Raw genomic sequence first — 22008 nt, forward strand, 5'->3', positions numbered from 1 at the left:
CATTAGTGTAAAAGACAGAGACCACGTTGAAGAACTACAGGTTACTCACCTGTAATGTTGGTTCTTCTAGTGGTCATCTGTTCTTTTACACACCCTGCCGCCCTCCCCATGGGGTTCACTGAAGCTGGACTCTGTGACTGAGGGGATGAGGAGTGGCGCGGCCGCATATAGTAGCTGGGGGTGAGGTCTCCCGCCCAAAGCAGGATAATTGAGCTTGCTATGTACTGTTGAGGTCTCTGCGCAGGCACATAGCATAGTGTAAAAGGACAGATGACCACTATAAGAACCAACGTTACAGGTGAGTAACCTGTAGTTTTACGTAGCCTCATGTTTCTTCTTAGGTTGCTTGTGAAAACTAGTTTGCATGTGAAACAAACAGAAAAAACTACCTGAATGCCTATCGTTATGTATCAGATAAAGACACTTGAGCCAAATTTTTTAGTCTGGATATGTGTATCTGTGTATGGCTGTAAGCACATTTCTAGGCTTCGTAATGGTGGATAAAGTTATAAAACATGTCAATTTATGCTGCAGATAGAGGGATGTAGTAAGTTTTTTGGAAGTGGGGTTGGCGTTGTGTTGGCCTCTCTCACTGGCTACTTGTGTGTCTCATATGCTCTTCTAGTTCAGTCTCCATTCCTTTTGCTGTTGTGTCCTTTCCTATCTGTTGCTTTCTGTGACTCCAGCCTTTGCTCACAGATTCCAAAATTCCATATAAATTTATATATTTATTTACTACCCATGGTCAGCTTATTAATCAACTAGAAATAGTAGAATAAAAGAGGTTAACAAGAGGCTAACAGTTGCTAGGAAATAATAAAACATCAATCACATACAGTACCAATCAAAAACTTAACTAGCAATTGCTAACAATAAAATATAAATATAAACTAAAAATTCAGGAAGAACATGTGCATGAAATAAAAAACTGGCATAACCACATAGCATTAGAGCAAAACTTTGCCACCTTATATGTAATAGATCTGCCAGAAGATCAGTAGTAAGATCTTACTCCTACAAGAGATGGAGAGAAGATAAGAAACACAAAAATCTTCTGAGCATCCTGAAAAGGGTTCCAGACAAGGAGAAATCAGGGAGTGTCTTAACTCTCGGTAAAACGGGCAACAGAGCAATACATGTTGGATGGTTTCAATCTCCCTATTACCACAAGGGCAGATTCTATCTTCCCTAGGTATACTCTTTATTCTCCCTGCCAGGACAGCCGACGGGAGCATGTTATACCTTGCTCTAAAGAAAACCCTCAGATAGCACGGGTTCTCTAGGGTATACAGATAAGTAGTGGTACCCCTGATAGCAATGCATAAACCCAGCCTCCTTCTCAAACATTCAGGGATCATGGAAAGCTCGTGTTGATTTTCAGTATCCAGGATTCTCTGCTTCAGAGCCTGTAGAGCTTGGTTATGGCACAACAAAACCAGATAATCCGCGGAGAATCCCATTGAAAGAATTTTAGCATGGATTGCCTGGGCCCAAGAAGATTGAAAACTATCAGCCCAAATTGCCCAAATCCATCCTTGAGGAAAGAAGTTTATCCTAAGCCAAAATGCTAGGATCAACATCCAAGCTCTAGCCTCATTTCTCAGAACACCCAGATCAAATCTCAACATCACAGAAGGAGCACATCTTGGTGCTCTTAGTATTGCCCTAAGAAATTTATTTTGCACAGCTTCCAGGGGTTTATAAGAAGGATAGAGGCCTAACTGCACGCCATACTGGAGATACTACTGACGCCTAGCTTTGGCCGCAAACAGCTTGAGAGGTACTGGGATGATCTCCCCTCCTCCAGTATAAAAAAACCCCCCTCCATATAGCCAGAGAACTTTTCTGAGCCATCAGTGTAACATATTCTATGTGAGCCTTCCAGGTCCCTCTGGCATTCAAAACCACTCCCAGATATTTGATTATCTATTGACTACTGTAATAGTCTGGATCTTCTCACAAAAACCATAACCTTCGACTTCCGATAGTTAATGGAGAGCTGGTTAGTTCTACAATAGAGAGCCAGACGTTTCAAGTCTCTTCTGAGGCCAACTGGCGATCTAGCCATAATGGCATCATCATCCGCATATAATAGTAGAGGCATGCTTACTCCTACAAGAGATGGAGAGTGAAAACTAGAGTCCCGTAAACAATGGGCAAGGTCATTAATAAAAATATTTAAAAGTGTAGGAGCTAAAATGCATCCTTGTCTGACTCTTTTATAGGTAGAAATTGACTGAGATAAAGCTCCTTTAGGATGAGGTCTTATTCTAATATTCGAATTTTCATGAAGCTGTTGTATTAAAAAAAGCAGCTGCTTATCAATGTTGGTTTGCCCCAGCTTCTTCCACAGAAGACATCTAGGTATAGAGTCAAAGACTAACTTAAAAATGATAAAGGCCACAAAAAAAGAGGACCCGGGCTTGCTTCCATATTTTTCAATAATAAATAAATAAATAAATAAAGCCTGACTGCACGTGCGCATGCTACGTCGCTCCCGCGCATATGTCTGACGTACGCAAGCATGCAACGCATAGATGTGACACCTGCATGCGATGTGCGCACGTGCAGTCAGGCTTTATGAAGCCCTTTGCCGAGGAACAGGAGAAGCGGCAGCAGGGAGGTATCCTGCCACCCAAAATGCTTTTTTTTAAAGGCGCCCCGTTGGGGGGAAAGCGGCGAGAGGGGTATGTACACCCTCCCCCCCTTAAAGAGCCCTCCTACCCAGTGCTGGACTGCAGAGGTGTGGTTCTGTGCACACCTCTACATCCAAACTGACCAATCCTGGCTTATTCTAGAAGTGGTTGAAATAAGCCACAATCAGAACCCAAGGTTTGAAGTTGGGTTAGTTTTGAGATTTATTTCAAACATTTGGTTTGAATAAGTGGGGTTAGGTCTGTTCAGAAGTCTCTAACAATTCTGGCTTGTTTCTTGTCACACTCAGAAGTAGAATTCTTTTGACTCTCATGTGGACAGTGGGAGGGTGAGTGTGCGTTCCCAGAGCTGAGTGTGCGCAAAGCCAAGGCTTTAATCTTGGCTCTGTGGGTGTCTGAACCTGCCTACTATGATCTCTTGTTTGAAAATATATTACTGGATGTAAGCTATTCTTAAATGTTCAATGTTGAGAAGACTCAAATGCATACAATTATTAATTATTAATTATTTTTTATTGATTGATTGATTGATTTTATTTTATTTTATTTTATTTTACTTTTATACCGCCCTTCCAAAATGGCTCAGGGCGGTTTACAATTAAACCATTAAAACAGTAAAGAGCTAAAACAAAAGTTTAAAAACAATATAACAACAATTAACTATTTAAAAACATTTTAAGCAACAATTAAACAATCGCAGTAATTAAAAACCCTGAAACCGGGTTAAAATATTAAAACCGATTTAAAAACCCTGGAAAGCCAGGCCGAACAAATACGTTTTAAGGGCTTTCCTGAAGGCTAATAGAGAATTCAAATTATGGATTTCCGCAGGGAGAGCATTCCACAGCCCAGGAACAGCTATAAAGAAGGCCCGCCTCTGAGTCGCCACCAGACAAGCTGGTGGTAACTGGAGACAAACCTCCTCAGATGACCTTAATGTGCGGTGGGAATCACGCAGAAGGCGGCGCTCTTTGAGGTAACTCAGGCCTAAGCTATTCAGGGCTTTGAAGGTAATAAACACCACTTTGTATTTTGCCCAGAAACTTATTGGCAGCCAGTGTAATTGTTTCAAAACAGGCGTAATATGGTCTCTCCAGGTTACCCAAGAGACCAATCTGGCTGTCGCATTCTGAACTAATTGAAGTTTCTGGACTACGTACAAAGGCAGCCCCATATAGAGCACATTGCAATAGTCAAGCCAGGAGGTTACCAGCTGATGCACCACTGTTTTGAGATCCACTTCAAGGAATGGGTGCAGCTGTCAAATCAGCCGAAGCTGATAGAAAGCACTCCTGGCCAGGGCCTCTACCTGAGATACCAGAGTGAGGCCTGGGTCCAGGAGTACTCCCAAGCTGCGCACCTGCTCCTTCTGGGGGAGTGTAAGCCCATCCAGCACAGGAAGATCTAACTCACCCCTCAGATTCTGAGCCCCCACAATGAGCATCTCCGTCTTGCTTGGATTCAGCTTCAGTTTGTTCTCCCTCATCCAGCCCATTACTGCCTGTAGGTAGGCATTTAGAGAATGAGTGCCATTTCCAGAAGAAAAAGGGAGAAGTAGATTTGGGTGTCATCCCCCCTGGAATATTAATGTTTATAAAATGCTGGCTGACATCCTGACTAAGGCTGCATGAATATTTCTAATAACAGTGCACATGCAGTTCTAGCCCCCGAGGTTCCAAAGTGCAGGTGAGATAGCACAAGGGTGCAGCTATTTTCTCCACGCTCCCCATGCACCGTAAGCACTGTGTTACAGTCGAAACATGTCCTTGAGGTCAGGGACATGTTTCTTCTGTAACAGAGCACTTCCTGACTGCAGGGAGAGCACCGAAAATAGTTGTACTCTTGAGCAAGAGTGCCTGTACTTTGGAAGTTTGGGCAGTTAGTGCTGTGTGCATACTATTGGTACAAGCACACACATAGTGTTAGGGAGTCAGTCTCCTTTTCTGCATTTTTGCATACAACAATATTAATGTTTATGTTAGATGTGTTATATGCAATATATAAATATTGTTTGACAATATTGAAAACTCTTTAATTTTTTTAAAGCTTATTTAACCAGCTTATAATAAACAAAACTTTCACGTTTGCAAATTTTCAGCTTAGCTTTAATTTTCAAAAAATTAAGTATTTGTTTTCCATTAATTGTTCTAATCTCTGGTTTTCTACAGCTTTGTAAATATATGGAAATGAATATTAGCTGAAAATGTATATCAGTAAAATATGCTGGTATGCTTAAAAGCAATTATCACTACTTCCCATTACATTTCCAAATGAGTTTTTGCCAAGTTTTTAAATATTATATATGATCTTCTTCCAGAAATAGATTTTAAAGGATATGTTTGAGTCAATGGTGCATTAGAAATAGTTATATTAAAAAAGGATTTTAATGGAAGAACAGAGAGATGTTATTGATTTTTGAATATATTTTTGCAGATTTTAGGAGACGAAATTAAGGATGGGTAGACAGGCTCTGCGAATCTGATGAGTTGATGGTAAGTGATAAAAGGACTGAATGGTAGTGAGGAATTCGTTAAATCTAATAATCAGTTTTGTAGGACCTGATGAAAAAGTTCTTTCCCCTATTAACATACCTGTGTTTTTACCTTTGCACTTTCCCTTTTCTGCTCACGTTATTTGCTTTCCCTTCCTCCCAGTCTCAATCCTTCAGCTGCCAATTTATTTTATGTCACCTTCTCCATTTCACTGTTCATGAAAAGTAGCAGATTAGCATCCTCAGGGGAAGTCAGGCCTGTTAGAATTCTGAATCAACCGGTTTTTACTGTCCCACTTTTGGTATTAAAACTGAAACATTCTTCCAAAAATCTTTGGGAGAAAACCACTGGTCAGCCTTTAATACTCCATCTCTTCACCTTTCCTTTTGCATAGCATACCCTCTGGTGAATATTAGAAGAATAGTGACCTCTAGTTACGTAGTGATAATTTCCCATAATAATATATCCCCAGATAAGGATACAGTTGTATGTCAGTCCACCCAGATGGTGAAGTGATTTTTAAATTACTTACTTCTTCCAAAGATTTCTGATTCGATCGGAATATAAGGTAAAATTCCCCTCAGCGCTTGGATGGACATTGCAAATGATACTTATCCCACACAGGATAAGCTTTTTAAATGTGCATATTCATTTATTTAATTATTTTTTTATCCAGTTTTTAATAAATGAAGCAGCTTATCCATTCAATTCTAAAACAGAAGAATTACAATAAAACATAGAAAATACAGATTAAAAACTGTAAGCCAGGCATCCCCAAACTGCGGCCCTCCAGATGTTGCTGAACTACAACTTCCAGCATACCCAGCCACAAAAAATTGTGTCTAGGCATGCTGGGAGTTGTAGTTCAGCAACATCTGGAGGGCCGCAGTTTGAGGATGCCTGCTGTAAGCAGTCAAAAACACAGTTCAGCTGCTAATTGAGCTGTTTTTGGATGGGCGGTATATAGGAAGAAGGTCTTGCAGAACCATTCTATTTTCAGTTTAAAAAACCAACAGTGAGTGAGGGGGGCATTCAGATCTCTCTTGGAGGAAGTCCCATAACTGTGGGGCCACTACTAGGAATACTATGTCCCTGGCAGGGCCCCCCCCCCCATTTTTGTCTCCTCCTTTTAAACAAACAAATAATGTTTAAATACTTGATTGCTGCTTGCACTTAGGACTGATAAGGCCAAATAAGCTGGCCCTCCTACTTTTTTTGTGCCACACCCTAAATTTGTGGTCTGGGTATAGGCCTGGTCCCTGGTACTTGCCAGTCGCATCTATGCCAAAGGCAGACCAGATTGCCAGATCAGTTGGCAGATCTTGAGGCTATTCCCATGATCAACAAAAAGCGGGCTAAAGGAGCTTAGCCTGCTTTCTGTGGAGTGTGGGAACCACCGGGCTCGTGGGCAAGCCCGGTGCTCCCAAGTGGGCTAGCCTGCCTAGAACACCCTCCCCTTAAATGAGGTTAACAGAGCAAGTGCTCCGTTAACCTAATTTCTTTGCTCATGTGTTGCTGCAGTGCACAGTGACACATGAGTAGACGCCTGGCAAGCTGCCTCCTGGGCTCGGGGGTCTCTCCAGGATGCCCCACGGACCTGTGTGGGGCATCCTGGAACTTCCAGGGGCCATGCAGCCCCCAGTCCCCGCAGCCCACACTGGCTCTCTGATGGAGCCAGCAGCTACAAGTGGCTGCTCTTCTCCGGGGACAGTGGGCCAAGCCTGCTCTCCCCATAGAACCCCGTAGGCACTTCCCACACGTGTTGTGTGAAGTACCTCCTTAGATGATGATGATGATGATGGTGATGATGAAGAATTCGATTTCTATACCGCCCTTCCAAAAATGGATCAGGGCGGTTTACAAAGAGAAATAAAACAAATAAGATGGCTCCCTGTCCCCAAAGGGCTCACATTCTAAAAAGAAACATAGGACACACAGCAGCAACAGTCACTGGAAGTACTGTGCGGGGGGTGGATAGGGCCAGTTACTCTCCCCCTGCTAAATAAAGAGAATCACCATGGTAAAAGGTGCCTCTTTACCCAGTTAGCAGGGGTAAGATGGCTCCCTGTCCCCAAAGGGCTCACATTCTAAAAAGAAACATAGGACACACACCAGCAACAGTCTAGTCTGGAGCCACCGTGGTGTAGTGGTTAGAGTGCTGGACCAGGACCAGGGAGATCCGAGTTCAAACACTCATTCAGCCATGATACTTGCTGGGTGACTCGGGGCCAGTCACTTCTCTCTCAGCCCAACCTACTTCACAGGGTTGTTGTAAGGAGAAACCTAAGTATGTAGTACAGTGCTCTGGGCTCCTTGGAGGAAGAGCGGGATATAAAATGTAATAATAATAATAATACCCCCAGTGAGGCACTACCTTGGCGTGATTGTGGGGCTTGTGTGCTCTGAGGAAGGTGAGAGCTATGCCAGAGGTCCAACCATACTGGACAGGTCTCACCAGAGGAGCCAGACAAAGAGTGCCTCAACAATATGGTGAGATGTAACTTTAATAAATCTATACCGGATCAGTCGTTGCCCGGGTCAACAAGGACCGCGCCAGGTGCTATAGTCCCTGGACATCTGGTGGCAAGTGGGCAACAGGACTCAGGATCTTCAATTGAGCAACCAGGGCTGAAGACAGCAAAGTTACTGGAAGAAACGTCGCTTAACCGAAAAAAATATACGAAAAATGCCAACAAGGAAATAATGATCTGCTATTACAAGTCTAGTCCAACTAGAAGAGGTTATTTAAAAAGAATGTACCAAATTTGGAAAGAGAAGCATCCAGATACAGAAATAACAGAACAAAGGCTAGCAGACCAGAGAAGATACATAATAAGAAATAAAGTATTCACAGGAGTTGAGCTGGAAGAACTGGAAAGAGCAACACAGGCTCAAGATATGGAAGAAGAATTACCACCAATTGAAGAAGTTGCTCAGGCGCAGGTGGAGGAGGTGTTGGAAATAGAGGATGCCACTGTTGCCGAACTGTTTCAAAATCAAAACCAGGCAACCACCCCTTTGCCTTCACCTCAAAAACCCAAATGCCATTTAACAGACAAGGAACAAGAACTAAAGCAAAAAATAACTGAGCACATGAACCAAACAACCACCAGGGTTCGACTTCCAGCTCTAAAAACAGTTGCCAAAAAACAACTTGCTCAGGCATTAAAAGATGTCAGTGCTGCACTTGCAGAAATAACAACCAAGAATTTGCAAGAAAAAAACCAACTAATGTACAGTGCAGCAACAATAACAACACAAGAGCTCGGATAGAAGATCAGTGGACCTGTGAAAAAAGAAAGCAGTACATCACCTAGATGGAAGATTAGATTAGAAAATAAAATCTCCAGGCTTAGATCAGATGCTAGTAAATTGAAAGATATGAAAGTCAAGAAGCTGAAGAATGAAAACACCAAACAGTATCTGATCCGAAAATACCACCTAGATTCAAGGAAAATTAGAGAAGTCCTGGAAATAATAAAGCAGCAAATAACAGCAGTGTCAAAGAAGATTAGCAGGTATGAAGCCAGAATTACACAACACAGGCAGAATCTCCAATTCCAGTCGAATCAGAGATGTTTCTACCAAAGCATAGAAGGAGAAACTGCAAGAAACCTAGAAACACCAAATAAAGAAGAAACAGTGCAATTCTGGGGGAAATTATGGGACAATCCAATAGATTATAATAAAAAAGGCTGGCTGAAAGAGGTCAAAAAATGTAACCAACAAATGCAAGATCTAATAATAACACCAGAATTAATAAGTGAAAGAGCAAAGAAAATTAAAAATTGGACTGCACCAGGCGACGATGAACTGCATGGCTTTTGGCTTGAACACCTAACAAGCCTTCATAAACAACTATCAAAACAGTTCAATCACATGTTGCAAGGAGGTGATATTGAACAATGGCTAACAACTGGGAAAACTCATCTCATAATGAAAGACCCAGCAAAAGGTGCAGTTCCAAGTAATTATAGACCGATAACCTGCCTGCCAACCATGTTCAAATTATTAACTGGAATAATAGCAGATGAAGTAATACAACACTTATTAACTAACAAACAGCTTCCAGTTGAACAGAAAGGAAACACCAGAGGCACAAAAGACCAGCTGCTGATTGACAAAATGACTTTAGAAAACTGCAAGAGAAGAAAAACAAATCTAAGTGTTGCATGGATTGACTACAAGAAAGCCTTCGATTCATTGCCTCACACATGGATACTAAAATGTTTAGAAACAACTGGTGTCAGCAAAAACATTCAGATATTTATTAAAAAAGCAATGAGCATGTGGAGTACACAGTTAACAATCAATGGCGAGGCACTTGGAGAGGTTAGCATTAGAAGAGGCATTTTCCAAAGGGACTCACTATCCCCTCTATTGTTTGTAATCGCCATGACCCCACTTTCACAAATACTAAACAAAACAGGCCTCGGATACCAAACATCTAAAACATCAAGTCAAATCAATCATCTGCTGTACATGGATGATCTGAAGTTGTATGGCAATTCCCAGTCAGAAATCGAATCACTGCTAAGCACTGTCCGTATATTCAGTAGCGATATAGCAATGGAGTTTGGACTAGACAAGTGTGCTGCATTAATAATGAACAGAGGGAAAATAAGAAAAACAGAAGGAATAGAACTGCCCAATGGAAGCAAGATCGAGAACCTGGAAGAGAAAGAACATTACAAATACTTGGGCATTCTCCAGGCTGATAACATCGCACACACTGAAGTTAAAAGAAAAATTGGAAGTGAATACATCAGGAGAGTTAGAAAAATCCTCAAGTCCAAACTCAATGGTGGGAACACCATACATGCCATAAACACCTGGGCTATACTTGTTATCAGATACACTGCAGGAATAATAGACTGGACCCAGGCTGAGCTAGAGACGCTGGATCGTAAGACCAGCAAAATCATGACCATCAATCATGCTCTGCACCCCCGCAGTGATGTCGATAGGCTATACCTCCCTCGCAGCTCAGGTGGAAGAGGAATGCTGCAAGTCCATCAAACAGTAGAGGAGGAGAAAAGAAGCCTTGAAGAATATATCAAGGACAGTGAAGAAGATGCACTTCAAATGGTCAGGAAAGAGATACTATTCAACACCAATGAAACAAAGCAGGCCTACAAGAAAGAACAAGTCAAGAACCGAGCAGAAAAATGGAAAAATAAGCCCCTGCATGGTCAATATTTGAACAATATAAGTGGAAAATCAGACATCACCAAGACCTGGCAATGGCTTAAGAATGGCAACTTGAAGAAAGAAACAGAGGGTTTAATACTGGCTGCGCAAGAACAGGCACTAAGAACAAATGCAGTAAGAGCAAAAGTAGAAAAATCCACCACAAACAGCAAGTGTCGCCTTTGTAAAGAAGCAGATGAAACAGTGGACCACCTAATCAGCTGTTGTAAGAAGATCGCACAGACTGACTACAAACAAAGGCATGACAAGGTAGCAGGGATGATACACTGGAACATCTGCAAAAAATACAAGCTACCTGTAGCCAAAAATTGGTGGAACCATAAATTTGAAAAGGTTGAAGAAAATGAAGATGTAAAAATATTATGGGACTTCCGACTACAAACAGACAAGCATCTGCCACACAATACACCAGATATCACTGTAGTCGAGAAGAAAGAAAAACAAGTGAAAATAATCGACATAGCAATACCAGGGGATAGCAGAATAGAAGAAAAAGAAATAGAAAAAATCACCAAATACAAAGATCTACAAATTGAAATGGAAAGGCTGTGGCAGAAAAAGACCAAAATAATCCCAGTGGTCATTGGTGCCCTGGGTGCAGTTCCAAAAGACCTTGAAGAGCACCTCAACACCATAGGGGCCACAGAAATCACCATCAGCCAATTACAAAAAGCAGCTTTACTGGGAACAGCCTATATTCTGCGACGATATCTATAACAACTGAGAATAAAATTCAGCCATCCCAGGTCCTTGGGAAGGACTCGATGTCTGGATAAAACAAACCAGTCAATAACACCTGTCTGACTGTGTAAACAAGAAATAATAATAATATAATCAATGTATGGATAACTGTTATCTGATCCTAAGGAGGCAGTGGATGTACTGATCCAGGGGTTGTACGTGTTCGGCTGAGATTTAATCCAGACAAGAAGGAGATGCAGCTGGTCAGTAGGAGAGCCAGTTGGGATGAGAGAGTGGTCTGTAGGAGGGATGAGAGAGTGGTCTGTATGAGGAGGCATAAGATAATCTAAACTGCCCTGAGCCTTTTTGGAAGGGCAGTATAAAAAATTAATTAATTAATTAATAAGGCTTTCTTGACAAAGACATCTATGTCATCTTCCAGTCTGACTGCAGATCATGAGACTGGGCTGAAGGCCCCTATGGGAACTCTCTTTTTATTCTGATTTTGGTCGCCCTCCCACAGGGAAAGGGGACGTATCCCTTTCTTACCTTTCTTGGTGAAAAACAGAGTTTAAAAACTTCTAGCCTAGCTGGTTGGTACCCTGAAAGTGCAAGGTCTCTCTCTCTCTCTCTCTCTCTCTCTCTCTCTCTCTCTCTCTCTCTCTCTCTCTCACACACACACACACACAGAAGAATGGTTTGGGAATGAAAAATAGAAAACTCCCAGGAGCAAAGGAAGGAAAGGGGCACTATAAATACCTGTCCGATGTGAAGAGAGTGGAGCCGGGATCTCAGCAGACAAAAATGGAGGGTCCAACAATCCTTAGAATGGGTTCCAAAGACTGCAAATTGGGGATTTTCGACTAAGGATTTTATATGGTAAAAGGCATTTTACCAGGTTAAAGGTTAATGGGGCTGGTATTCAATGAAAAACAGTAGAACAATGGGTTAAAAGGGGCTAGACTGAATAATGGGGTTTTCTGGGAAGCCCAATGTTGAATTTAAGATTTGAAGGCCTTATAGACTCTAAGGCTTAGGCAGATTCAGGAAGAGAACGGAGTGGTTTTAACTCCTTGATTTAAAAATGAGGACATGCTGACAAATGATAGTCATGGTGCCTGGTTTGGAGTCTCAAGAAGAATGCTTCGGTGCCATATGCACAGTTTATTTTGGGCTGACAGGGAGTCTTTTACAAACTGATAGGATGTGATTGCTATTTCTCTTTCCTTGCTGGACTTCCTAGGCTGCCCTTAGCTCTAGTGTTGAACACTGTCCCTTTACTGGACTTTCTTTCACTAACACACGTAAAGCCAGATTAGGCACTTTTGTATGAGTGCCGGGGCGGTGGGTGTACAGACAGTACGATTTCTGGACCCCATAACAACAGATCATTAGCGAAAGAGCTTTGGGACATATCCAAGATTATGTGAGAGGGAATGCAAAATGTTGCGTACTGTGTTATGCGGGAGATTACGCAATGTGTCATGCAAAGCAGAAGTAGAGCAATGTGTTGCGTAATGTATTGTGCAACATATTGTACAGCATGTTGTGCAACAGTTTGCTAGTGCTCCATGTTGTTCTAGAGGTAGCACAATATCTTACACTAGCATGAGAACTAATCTGCAACAGAGATAGAATGTGAAACAGTTGCTTGCCATTGTTAACAATTCCCAGTCCATTATAATGCTAATATGTAACATTCCATGCATTTAAACATTACCTTTGGCTCCATGGATCACCTACATGGGCTAAAGCATTTTGGTGGCAACTGGGGTTAGGGACTATTGTATAAATAATCTCAGGTCAGTTAGCTGTTTTTTACTCCAAGTAAAATGCTCAGCATTTGCTGTTCTGCTGACTTGGGCTGGATTTAAGCATGCACTTAAGCTTAAGCACATCTGAGTGTTTTGTTAAATCATTTCACTAAATGGTTTCGTAATTCCTTCTAATTAAACTCATAAGGATTCAGCTGAGCTTTAGTGTAGATCTACACAGTAACTTTATGGTGCACATGGGAGAAGCCAATGCCTGTTTCTCTGCTTGGATTGCAGAAAGCTTTTATCTGAATACTACTACTACTGTTCCTACTACTACTTATATACCATAAGTATATAATATTAAGAATATTTTTAATCTATGACTGGTGCTGATACAACACTGCTCACTTCCTGTGGGATTGACTGCTGGATATATATCGGAGAGGTATCACCAAGGCATCACCAAGCATCTCTGTGTTTGTGATAGCAGGCTTTGAAAGTGAGTGAAATGTACTTCTGAAGACTTTCAGGGCCTCTGTACTTTTCAGGATGTTGTTGCCAGTAAGACCGGAGTAGGTTTGCTTGACTTTTTCTTGATCTTTTAAAAATATCCATCCAAGCGTATATACAACCAGCTGTTCTTCAAAATGTTAAAGAAGTCAGGGAAGATTACCATTCATTGAGAGTGTGCACTCAATTAGAAATACACACACATATATTAAATGTAAGGAGCACTCTTTGTGTTTGTTCCAGAAGTTTGAAGAAAACAACTGGACAGCCTGATCCTACAAACTATTGGGTTTAAGTAGGTGTGCTTTCCTTCAAATTGATTCTGTTGTCAAGCACTCCTCCCTCCATTTTGGAAATTTAGCTTTCATCTGTGTGACCCACCTCATTGCCAGGAGTCCTTCACATTGCTAGCATAGGTTGTGGTACAAGAATTCAGATCTGGCTGAAACATCTTTGTAGCCAGCTTACTCCCAGAATTCTGCCCCCCCCCCGCTTTCTTGTGCCTTGTCCTTTAAGAAGAAAGACTGATAACAACATCACTTGTGTCCCCTATCTTCTTCACTTTCCATTCCAGAATCTCAGAGTCTCTTGAGATCCATTTCAGATTTCTGGTGGCAAGATCACTTGTTCTCATGTCAAGCAGAAATATAGTTTTTGCTTGATGTGAGTCTCTGCAACCTCTGGATGCGTTCACTAGGAAGACAACACACCTCTTGCTATGATGTGTCTGTGGTGGTGGTTTACACATGTAGTGGTGTTGTCTTCTCCTTCTCAGGGCATTGGTCGGGTTCCTCAAATCCATGGAAGCTTGAGAGTCTTCCTTTCTGATCTGTGGAACCTGAAGTATGAGACAGCCATGAATCACCCTCCATAGGAAGAACCTAGTAATGGTTGCTCAGCTCCAGTGGCACAGAATGTCTCCTGATTTTTCTGCTCCTATGTGTCACATGCTTTTCATATGCCCATCTTGTCTGATGGGATTTCCTCATCCTCTGTGGAAACTATCTCCTTCTGCAGTTCTGCCTGGACTGCTTCTTATACCCTGTCAAAAAAACTCTTCTTCCCTTGTAAGTTACAGTGTAGAAACATATGCCTTAAGCCTTTTCACTTCAACAGGGATACTAGTTCAACAGAGATACTAGTTTGCAGCTTTGGCAGGTATAATTTAATTCATGTTCTCTTAAGGTAGAAAAATAAACAGTATCCTGTAGGAACACCATAACACTATCTTCACTGTCCATGTTGCTTATAGCTCTGGAACTGTATTTTAAACTCCCATGCAGAATTCCCTTTATTCCTGTTTGTTTGCCTAGTGATGAGCTCCCAGACCTGTGTGGATTTCCTAGGAGAGCTGGCCTGATTTTAGATTCCTGTTATAAGAACCGTCTTGGTCAGCAATAAAAGATATTCCGGAGGAAAGAAGGAGCACAAGAACCCATGGCATTCTTCCTGTTTCCTAACCATGGTTGGAAGATTAGGAGTGTTACATATTGGGCCTATAAATCTGCATACAAGATTTAGCTGAAAAATAGTGACTACCAAAGAGTGAACATTAGGAATGAACAGAGATTTTATCCAACTGGCAAAACTAGTCAGTACAAGTAACATTATCTTGGCTTTTTACCACTTAAATCTTTATTTGTTTCCAAAATGTGTCTGAAGAATTAGAAATACAGCACCATGACTCTTAATTTTCACTGGACTCTTGTAATGCTCTCCATTTAAACAGGGATCTGCATTAACATAATCATTACTTAATGTTACAAAGAGCTAAAAGGCAGTAGAACCAGCATTTAAAACAGGGATGGCCAACTGGTGGCCCATGAAACTGTATCTGTGCTGCAGAGCAATTTCATCTGACTCCTGAGCTTGACTGCCTCAGCAAATTTTAATCAAAGAATGGTGGTAAAATTTCCTCACAGTTTTGCCTGTGAGAAATATTGTGAGAGTATTACATCTCACTTTGGTGAATTTCATGTCTAATGCCCATGACTATGCTTGAGCACCTGTGCTCTTATCTGTGAAGTCTTTGTTATAGATCTTTTGAAGATTTATTTTAGAGCCGGACTACAAGTCAAGGAGATGGTTATATGGCAAAATAAACATTTGTTCCATTCTTCTGCCAAAAGAAATTGGCCTCAAAGGATTTTTAAATTTATTTCTTATTTAAAACATGACTAATTTATTCTACCCTTATGAAATCAAATAGTTGATTAAACAGTACTACATTTCTTTTTTTCTTGCACAACTTCATAAGAATGACGTTTTAAAAGCAAAATGAAAATATATTTCTCTGACAAAGGTTTGGGGGTCCCCCAACCATTTTTCCTTGTATCTCCATGTAGCAAGTTGCCATATATGATCAGGACATTGTTCTATCTTGGCCATACTCAAATTTAAATAACTTGTGAGTTATGGATCTTCTCTGATACATACAGGAATAAAGAACTGTATATTATGCAAATCAGAATCAGAACCTGTTCAGTACTCATGATTGTGTGCTTGCTGATAGTGGTGCTAGATGGCATCTATCTATCTATCTGTCTGTCTGTCTGTCTGTCTATAGGTGCAGGGAGGAGCTGTATTTCTGTGACTGCATGCAAATCACAGAGCATGTGATTTGCATGCAGAAGGTCCTACATTCAGTCCCTGGAATCTCCCAGTAGGATACGGAAAGATTCCTGTTTGAAACCTGACAAGCCAATACCAGTAAGTGTAGGTAGTATGGACCTAGATGAGCCAATAGCTTAACTTTGTATAAGATAGCTCTCTATTTTATTTTCCTATTTGTTCCTATAATTAATCATGTCAGATAAAATAACAAGATTGCAAATAAGCTTCAAAGTTACATAGAATTGCTAGTGTTTGACTTGAACTATAAAGTTCTGTTATACAGTGGTTCCTTTTTCACCAAGTTACCTTTGACTTTTATGGTATGCAGTTATCTAGGACGACACTAGTCATTCATCATAAGATGACTGATAAACTAGTGCTGAAACCACTATGGTACCAGGCCAAATTTGTCAATTTCAAAAATTATTTTTTCAACCTGAAGAAGTGTCTTAGAAGTGCTTCTACTTATTCTGAGCAATTCATTCCGTGGCTTGTGTCTCTTATCCTAATCACTTGCTGCTTTTGTGTTTCTATTTCTTTGGTTTCCTGTAGAATTAGTTGATACATCAGTTAGGACTTGAACTACTAAGAGATCTTTACTCTGTTTAATTATAACCAATTGTCAAGAAAACCCCTGTGCAAATAGCTCTTCCATGTATCAAAACATCTGATTAGATTAATGTTTTGTATGATCCACCCTGGCTAATCTTCCTTACATTTTCACAGTTGCCTTGAATTGAAGCACTACTACTTTGCTAAAGAAGCATTCATTTGTTTCCTATAGCCAAATCACAAAATTCTGCTTCTAAACAGTGAGGTTGTTCTCACCCGCAGCCTAACTCAGGCTAGGGAAACCCAGCCTGGGTTAGACTGGGTGTGAGAACTGCCAGGATAACTGCTTAGCCCCGTTTTCAAACTGAGCTCTTAGCCAGGTTTAAGAACCTGGGCTGATCATATGTTCGCTGGGGCATGTTGCACGGTGCATTGTGGGATATCAGGAGGCTAGGACGCGTCTTCCTGGCCTCCAGAGCTCCGCGCTGCAGGGCATGCAGCATGGATCATCTGGGAGCAGCCATCTGGGGGGAAGGTGAGTTAAACCAGCCTTCCCCCTGCCTGCCACCCACATGGTCATGTGAACGACCTCACTGAAGTCATTCACACAATCAACCTACCCAGTTTTGACAGATGTGTGTGCTCCCAGTTTTTGGTTGTGTGGAAGCAGGGTAGGAGGAAACTCTGGGTAGAAGTGATTGTGTAGACACACAGCCCCAAATCTGGGTAGAACACAGTTTTTGATTGTGTGAATTACCTCAGTGAATGGCCAGTTTCATCCAGAAGTTATCTGTAATTCATTGAGATCATGCACACAATGTTGCTGGGGAGGGAGGGTGGGCTGTGGGGCTTACATGCCTTTCCTGACAAGCAGCCGCCAACCTCCCCTCCACCGCATCATGCATCCAGTGCAGTGGAGCTGCAGTGCAGTGGAGAGACTCTCCCCCCACCCCCGGGTGTCCCAGGGCACAAGTATGCCAGCTGCTATCTCCTTCCCCCTGGCTTATTGCTTCCTTGCTGATCTCTCCTTCCCCCAGCTTGCAGCAGGCTGGAAGAAAGCTGTTCATTATTACTAATTTATTAAATTTATACCCCACCCAAACTTAAGTCTCTGGGCAGCTGGCAGCGGCTTAAACCAGCGGTTTAAGCTGGCAGCAGTCACCCAGACAATCAGATTCGCTTAACTTCGGCTAAATGCCAGGTTAAAAACTCAGGCTTGGTGTTGGGGCAGTGCTGGGATTGGGCTCCATCCTGATGCTTCACGCGCACAGCCTAGCCCAGGCTGGGCTACCCTACCTTGAGTTAGGCTGTACGTGTGAATACTCTTATTTTGTTAGTCCAAACAAAATGTATTGTTGAAGACTAAAGAACTGGGGTATTTGGGGAGATATGACACTAACACAAAGCAGTATTAATTTGGGGGAATGCAAGCTATTGTCTGAAACTAAAAATTGAAGTTTCTTAGATAAAGTTGTATGTAGACTAATAGGGAATTTTGCAGGATGATGCGGAGTGCTGGGACAGAACTAATTTTGGTTGTGTGATGCAGTCAAATGGTGTTTCTAGTCTCTATAATCAAAGTGTGATGGGCAGTTTTCTGCTCTATTTTATACATGGCATGGGTGTTTGCAAGATGAAAGGAGAAATTGCAGTCTGCATGGCCAGCGTCTCTGTTAGCTGTTTAAAAATGCCTATGTGGAAAACATACCTGTCTCCTTCAGAGATGTTTATTTGTACTTTAGTTGTATGGCTCATGGCTTGATATGAAAAACTCTGGTTCAAATCCCTGCTTGTCTGTGGATCACACTGAGGGGGCCTTGAGTGATTCGCTGTCTCCCTTGCAGGGTTGTTGTATGCCAAAATGCTGCTCTGAGCTCCTTGGAAGAAGGGTAGGATATAAAAGTAATAAATATATTTTATTGACAAACCCAAAGAATGGGAAGGTGTGCCTTAAGGTAATTTTGGCTGAAGACAGAAAAAGTTATTTCAGAGAACTGAAGATGACATCATAACCCATGCTGTGCATCCTTATTACCCAGAATGTTGGGGGCAATATGCTAAATCATTGTAAACCGCTTAGAGAGCTCCGGCTATAGAGCGGTATATAAATGTAAGTGCTATTGCTATTGCTATTATTTCTTTAATCTCAATTTTTGCTCTGGTCAAAGTTTGCGGGTTTTAAAGAGCTATGCAGCCTGCAAAATCTGTGTACCATTAATGCCTTTTCTTCCTTCCTTTCTTCCTTCTTTCAACTTTCTGAAGCAGCAACCGTCTCTTTCTAGCCACAGGAAAACAAGTGTACAGTACTGGAAAACTACATCTATAGCACAAACTCCTCTCAGTGCAATGAGACCTCCTTCAGTGGGACACTTTAAAATTTGGCTGATGGTCCAGAAGTCTCAAGCCCATATTTTCATGAGCAATAAAAATCCACTGCCATGTGAAAGTCCGGGTGGGTTATTATTGTTTATGTTAGCAGTACTACTGGTATGCGAGTAATGCAGTGCCGTTAGACTGCACAGCTAAGCAGAGACACAAACAACGTGTCTTGTTCCTGCTTCATTCTTCCTCTGCACAATTTCTTCTTGCTCCACCCCATTCTTCTCAGTACTGCTGAGATCACTTTCCTGTGTTTCATGAAAGCTGTTGTCGGAAGCAAATACTCCACCTCTGAAAGATTATTTTCATAGCTCCAGCAACCATTTCTTAGTGTTGGAAAACATCCCTGTTCACCCCACTCCCCAAGAAGTTAATACGATAGGCTAGTAATGTAGTTATGATAATTTTATAGAAAGGAATATCCTAATTACCACATTTGTCACAAGTGTTGCAATCAGGGCTTGGGAATAGTGCACCAAAAATATTTCTAAAAGATGTAAATCTGAAAGATGGACAGTGCATTAAATAATATCAAAATAATGAAAACTGGGAATACTTTTCAGAAAGAGTTGCAACAAATTCATAGACTTAACCTAGTATTAATAAACAGTTAAGCTTCAGGATCTTCAAGTGGGATGTTAAAAGACATTAAGTCAGCTTTGTGGCTGTTTGAATTAATCATGGATGTTGGTTGCACGCAGTGTATGTTAAACTATGTTCTTAAAACTGGATATACACTTAAGTTGGCAATTAGTGGCTTTATGTAATTTATGTAAACATTTTCAACACCCAACACTGCTCTATTAAAATGTAATAATGGTAGTTCACAGTTTGTTGCTTGTATTTCATTTTGTTTTTAATATGATGTTAATTTCTGTTAAGCGTGCATATTCCTGTGGCAACTGTCTGTGACTTGGTAGACTCTGAGGCTATTCACACGGCCTCCCAAAAGTGGGCTAAGGGAGCCCAGCCCACTTTTTGGAGGTCATGTGCTGCAACAGGAGCTGCATGGTTCCCGGCAGCAAACCTCCCAATCGAGGTTAGTGGAGTGAGTGCTCCGCTAACCCCGTTTCCAAGATTGTGAGACACTGCGGTGCATCTCTGTGCCACAGCGACTCACAAGTAGACCCCTGACCAGGAGGCTACAGCAAGCCTCCCGGTACGCACCCCCACCCCCCGGAATGCCCCGAGTGCCGCCCCTACCGGCTCCGTGACAGAGCTGGTAGTCATGTGGGCGGCCGATCCAGCCACCCAGGATGGCTCCCTGCTTGTGTGCAGGTTAAGTCTGCTCTCCCTGCAAACCCCCTTGAGGCACTTCACTTTGCTCGTGTGAACTTCCTCATGGTCACTAATGGCCTTTCACAGATTTGAACCAAGGATTTCTCTGCTCTCTTTGCGGCTGCAAAAAAACAAGAGAGATTTTGGTTAAATTAAAACTAAATTAGTTTTAATGACTGTAGCCATTATTCAAAATAATTGTGGGCATATCTGCAGATGCAGCAGAACTGTAAGCCCCGCCCCCATGCCCTTGTTTGTACAGAGAGGAGGACACTTTTTTTTTGTTTCAGTACTGCACTGCTATGGATGTAAGCTACTTCTTCCATTGAAAGCAGTTTTGTGACAACACCAAAGGGATGTCTGTATATAGGATGGTGATGGTGGATAGGAAAGATCTGCTAGATATGCAGCTCTGTAAATACTTTTCTTTGGGTAATGACCACAGATGTTAAAATGGATTTGGCTAATAATATAACCAAAATCTCCATCAGTGTTGTGTAGTGGCTAAGAGTTTGAGCCTGGAGATCCGTTGATCACATCCAGCCTCCATCATGAACTCACGAAGCAAGCCACTGTTTTTCTCAGCTTCAGTTTCCAGTCCGCAGTATGAAAATAGTAACCCTGGCCTGTTTTCCAGGGTTGTTGGAGTAAAGATTACTGAGGTTACTAAGTGGTCCTTTTACCACTTGAAAAGTGCTATATTACTGCTATTATTATAAGGGAAATGTATTTTTATGGCACGAACAAGTGGAGGGCTAATGAAGTTGCTAAGAAAAAGAAGTGTGCAGTCAGTAAGGTGGTGGGCTAGTTACCCTGAAGTTAGTGCTGGAGTGGAAACAAAAGTAGTTGATGTGATTTTAAAACACTGAAATGTGAATACAGCCTCATTGTGAAGTAGGTAAAGGTTTATAATTATGTAATTACTTTTCTTTGATCCAAGTAATAAATCAGTAACAACTCTAGTATTCTGTGACCTTAGTTAATGGAGATCTTTCCTTTGGCATAAACTGCTACCAACTTCAAAAAGATTTTGGCAAAGTGAATAATTTTAAATATGCAAGTTGGCAGCACAGAGATTAAAACATGATGCATACTTTCTTGCTTAAATGACTCAAATAATAAATGAATGGGTATGATTCAACCAAAATTAAACAATGTAATATTCCATTGATTTCAATGGGAGAGCTAAATGTTTAAATTTCCCCATTGAACCCAATTGAACTTAAAGTGTTTAAGTGGCTGAATCATGCTGCAGAATATTTGTTTTACTGTTTAGTGCTATTTTGAAAGTCTGAAACTACATGTTATAGTTGAGAAGTTTGTTTAAATATATGCAAAATGAGAAAAATATGAGTGTGTTAATGGTTGTGTTTCAAGCTTAAGAGAGGACTAAGAAATTTGGGTTCCAAGATCTAATAGCTTCTTTTGTTAATCTAGTTTTAAAAGACTGGACAAAAATGTAATTGTAAAAAAACTTAGACTGAGATATTAGGTTCAACTTTAATTTTTTATCAAGGACGGATATTAACAGTGAGAACTTTCCAGGGTAGTGAACTGTAATGTTTGGAAGAAGGACACTGAAGGTGAGAGGATACTGCAGTAGAAGAGAGGATAATGGTTGTGATCCCAAATTCATATACCTGTAAGTAAATCATATTATTTTAATTGAAATTTATTGTTTATAAGCAGATAGCCTTAGAACTTGGCATTTGTGTTGTGCACAATGGAAAAGTAACTTTTCTCATTACAGACTTTTAAAAATAGCAAAAGCAATACTGCCACTTTGTGTGTGGGTGTTAAGCAAATACAGTGTATACATAATATTAACATAATAATAATACAATGCCATATATAAGAGGATGGATAGAAACAGGGAGTACT

At 41.2% G+C, this 22008-nt stretch overlaps 1 protein-coding gene across 29 annotated transcripts in view; it reads left to right on the plus strand.

Moving 5' to 3' along the window:
• BBX (BBX high mobility group box domain containing) overlaps positions 1-22008 on the plus strand; it is a 218417-nt gene that overhangs the window by 66317 nt on the left and 130092 nt on the right. For 11 of the 29 annotated variants that reach the window (XM_053311689.1, XM_053311700.1, XM_053311709.1 and 8 more), the window contains one exon: positions 21673-21769. The exons of 8 other annotated variants lie outside the window; for them this stretch is intronic. Coding sequence is in view for 2 of the 21 variants with exons in the window: in XM_053311696.1 (XP_053167671.1) it covers positions 5144-5146 (3 nt within the window). In the remaining 19 variants the exon portion in view is untranslated. Of the gene's footprint in view, positions 1-5087; positions 5147-21672; positions 21770-22008 lie in introns of all 29 variants that reach the window. 10 more of the 29 variants (XM_053311680.1, XM_053311698.1, XM_053311708.1 and 7 more) reach the window with 2 other exon arrangements.

The sequence above is a fragment of the Hemicordylus capensis genome, chromosome 3, assembly GCF_027244095.1.
Source record: "Hemicordylus capensis ecotype Gifberg chromosome 3, rHemCap1.1.pri, whole genome shotgun sequence".
NCBI lineage: Eukaryota > Metazoa > Chordata > Lepidosauria > Squamata > Cordylidae > Hemicordylus > Hemicordylus capensis.